This window comes from Trachurus japonicus, chromosome 18, assembly GCF_045865225.1.
Source record: "Trachurus japonicus isolate A0001 chromosome 18, Traja_1.0".
In the NCBI taxonomy this organism is placed as follows: domain Eukaryota; kingdom Metazoa; phylum Chordata; class Actinopteri; order Carangiformes; family Carangidae; genus Trachurus; species Trachurus japonicus.
This window is the reverse complement of record NC_140924.1, coordinates 10,090,178-10,093,901: the sequence shown is the minus strand read 5'-3', so window position 1 is coordinate 10,093,901 and position 3,724 is coordinate 10,090,178. Positions and strand designations below refer to the sequence as shown.

General features: G+C 40.2%; 1 protein-coding gene across 1 annotated transcript; it reads right to left on the bottom strand.

The window, feature by feature from the left end:
• Positions 1–1,702: 1,702 nt before the first annotated feature.
• LOC146968690 (uncharacterized) lies at positions 1,703–3,168 on the bottom strand. Its single transcript, XM_085760403.1, has 3 exons — positions 2,144–3,168; positions 1,984–2,059; positions 1,703–1,744 (listed from the first exon to the last, which is right to left on the bottom strand). Exons 1-3 carry the CDS (start codon positions 3,166–3,168, stop codon positions 1,703–1,705), a joined length of 1,143 nt encoding a protein of 380 aa, XP_085616529.1.
• Positions 3,169–3,724: the final 556 nt, after the last annotated feature.

Below are 3,724 nucleotides of genomic sequence, written 5' to 3'. Positions count from 1 at the left end.
CTCAGACATTTTACTCAAAGTCTTTGTCGTTCCTGGCAGCCAGGAGTGTCACCACCCGATTTGCATCACTACCCGATTTGTGACAATACTGGTCTGCGCGCCGCCATCTTGGACAGCTGCCTACGGCAACTCCACTTGGACAAACTTCATTTGGGCACTGCCCGATTTGCGTACAAGCGGAAGTCTGCTTAAAGTTCTGTAAATTTAAAATACGGTAGTGTGAAAATGTTTTTTTTTTTTTTTTTAAAAAAGACTCGTTTGTTCAGTGAGTGTTGTGGTAGTTATGATTGTTTGTGGTTGATATGGTGATGAGGCAGGCGAGAAAAGACGATGACAATTGATGACAATAATCCAGGTGTGTCTGACCTCATAACAATGGTCAGGCACACCTGGATTAATCAGTTGGTCCAATAATGTAAGACAGGAAATATACGAGCTGGCTTATTTCAGGAAGTAGTGGAGCTGTGCATAAAGCCCATTGAGCCCCAAGAATCACTCAATATGTCACCAGACCAGAGACTAAGGAATCATGTTAATTTGACAAACTGATCTAACTGACAACAATAGTACAGCCAGAATATTCACATTTCATTTTTTTTAATTTGCAGCCTGCAGATCATGTTTATATTTTGATTCTGTGTTTTGGCCTGTTGTGCCACCCACTGCTCTCTCCCAGTCACAGCATCAGTGGTATTTCAGGCTCCAGGTTGCCAGTTAAGCTGCCACTGAGCTGCAGCTACGGCTGGAAGTTAAAGTGATCTTCAATTGAGGTCGCAATAAATAAATACAAATAAAAAGATTGATTTCTAATGTCGGCTATGGTCATATTTCTTTGATATCACATGGGAGAAATAAGCAGCTTGTCTCTCTGACGTCTGATACGCCGCATCCTGTCTGCAATATGTTTTTTATCAAGTAGAATAATACAGCATAATCATGCACATAGTCTCACGTTTTGCTATGTATTTTAAAGGGAGAAAAATCAACTGTCCAACGAGTGGCTTTACATCAAGTCAGCTCAGTCACTTTATTTTTGGCATCTTCACATTTTAAACAAGCAGGTTAGGCCACATTTCATTCATATTTGATTTTCATTACAACTATACACAAATTATTATTATTTACTACACTGTAACACTGACAAATGAGATGGATTCACCATGCGTAAATTGCGTCAGAACCACTACCACACACTGCTGTTTTGAATTTGACTGTAGAGACAGTTTGGGCCACATTCTTACATACAGCTCCTTTAAACATTAAACCTTCAGAGAAAATCAATGGAAACTCAATTTCTTTATTAACAAACAAAAAACAAAAGATGTTTCCACCAATACAACTATACCAGAGAGAGATTTTTACAGAATTTGCGACACTTTGATAAAAACAATGACATTTTTATTGGGTTGGAATGAGCTGTTACAGTTCAGCTCAACCAACAACTCTGCAGACTCACTTACTGCTGTCATTTATTTGTAGTATTCATTTTATGAACAATTTTAAAATCATAAACTTTAACGAAATATTTCACATGTGAAATAAATTTTCACTGTGTTGTGATGGGCTGTTACAGTTCAATAACTGCAGCCTCACACACACTGCTGCTGCCTTCAGTAACAGTCCTGAGTTTACATACACTCATATGTCTCTTCTTGCCAGAAACATCAGAGAATTGACGGCCACAAAAACTTCAACTGTACATTTACGCTCCTTCATGGATTCTTGTGAACACGTAAAGATCTTCCTGTTGACAAAATGTCTCATCACAAAACTGCAACTAAATGATTTAAGATGTTTTAACTCTACCTACTGCCTTACATGTACTCCACACACACTACAAGAAAATGGTTTTCTGTATGGACATTCACGTGCTGCTCAAGACAACAACTGAAGTTTCCCTCCTTTATGGGATTTCATGTGTGTCGCCAAATTCTCAAGCTCCATAAATGTTTTCCCACAAACACTGCAACTAAATGGCTTTACTTTTGAATGGACTTTTGTGTGAACCAAAAGATTTATCTTCTGGGTAAATCCTTTCCCACAAATAGCACAACTAAATGTTTTCACCTGTGTGTGTCGTCTCAAGTGGATATTTAAACTCCCTGAATGTCTGAAATGTTTCCCACAGGTCGGACAGTCAAATGGTTTCTCTCCTGTATGGAGTCTCATATGGAGTTTAAGATGACCTCTTCGACTAAATCGTTTACCACAAGTAGCACAGTCAAATGGTTTCTCTCCTGTATGGATCCTCATGTGGAGTTTAAGACTACCTCTTTGACTAAATTGTTTACCACAAGTAGCACAGTCAAATGGTTTCTCTCCTGTATGGACCCTCATGTGGAGTTTAAGATGATCTCTTCCATAAAATTGTTTACCACAGGTAGCACAGGCAAATGGTTTCTCTCCTGTATGGGCTCTCATATGTCTATGAAGACTACCTCTTTGACTAAATTGTTTACCACAAGTAGCACAGTCAAATGGTTTCTCTCCTGTATGGATCCTCATGTGGAGTTTAAGATGACCTCTTTGACTAAATTGTTTACCACAGGTAGCACAGTCAAATGGTTTCTCTCCTGTATGGATCCTCATGTGTATCTTCAACATCGAGGGTGCATTAAAAGTTTTTCCACACTCTGAGCAGCGGCGACACTTCTTACAGCAAGACTTCTTACCAGTGTTACATTCTTTATCACTTACATGAACAGCTTCACTGTTCAAACTTGACTCAGGTTCTCTGGTTTCTCTCCAGTCATCACTGTATTCAGTCTCACAGGACGACTCTGAGACCTCATCATCTGGATCTGGTTGAAGATCTTCATGTTGATCTGAGTTCCTGGCTGGTTCAGATCCTCCACAGTCGTCTCCATCGGCCTCTATCTGTTCAGCTGAGCTGCTGGATGGAGGCTCGGCCTCAGTTTGTCTTTGATGAGGTTGTGGGGACTGAGGTTTCTCCTCCTCATCCTCACTCTTCACATGAACAGTAGTGAGGGGAAACTCAAAAGTGGTCGATCCTTCCTCCTTTTCTTCTTTAAGATGTAGTTCCTCCTTTTCTTCTTTAAGATGTCGACTCTCTGGGTTCTCCTGATCCAGACTAGAGGTCAACTCAGGAGGATCCTCTGTTTCAATCTTCAACAGGTGCTGATCACCTGCAGAAACAATGAAACACATCATGAACAACAGTGTCTTCACACTGTCACTTATATAACTGGTGTCTCTATGAACCCCAATGATCTTCTCAGTGGACGCTAGTCTGAGCTGAAGGAATTTTGCTCCTGCTATGAGCCTCTGATTGGTCGCAAGTCTCGGAGCTACTTTTTACTTTTACTTGAGTGGATTTTTACACTAGTACTTTTACTTTTACTCAGGTAAAATTTCATCAAGGTAACAGAACTTCTACTTGTACTACCTCCCTCATGGACAGAGTAATCAATCAATCAATCAATCAATAAATCAATCAATCAGGCTTTATTTATATAGCACTTTTCATGCCCATGGCAGCTCAAAGTGCTTCACATGTTAAAAACAAGCAATATAGGGAGGAACAAATTTCACTCATTATCTACTCAACCTCATGTCGACTAAGGGCTGGGAGAAGTTTCAGAGTCCTCCGTGCCTTCTCGGAGTTACAGCGGGGCTCCGTGCAGCACTGCATGTCCATATAGGGTAACAGTTGCAAATGGATACCAACTTTCTTCGTCCAAAAAGACACACCAAAAAACATCCA

Bases quoted from the DNA above. Each gene is read 5' to 3' on its own strand.
- LOC146968690 (XM_085760403.1), bottom strand. From the start codon at position 3,168: ATGTGTTTCATTGTTTCTGCAGGTGATCAGCACCTGTTGAAGATTGAA. The intron at 2,060-2,143 runs ATTTGACTGTCC...ACAGGTGAAAAC, and splicing joins CTCCATACAGGAGAGAAACC to ATTTAGTTGTGCTATTTGTG. The intron at 1,745-1,983 runs GTAAAGCCATTT...TTTTGTCAACAG, and splicing joins ACACAAAAGTCCATTCAAAA to GAAGATCTTTACGTGTTCAC.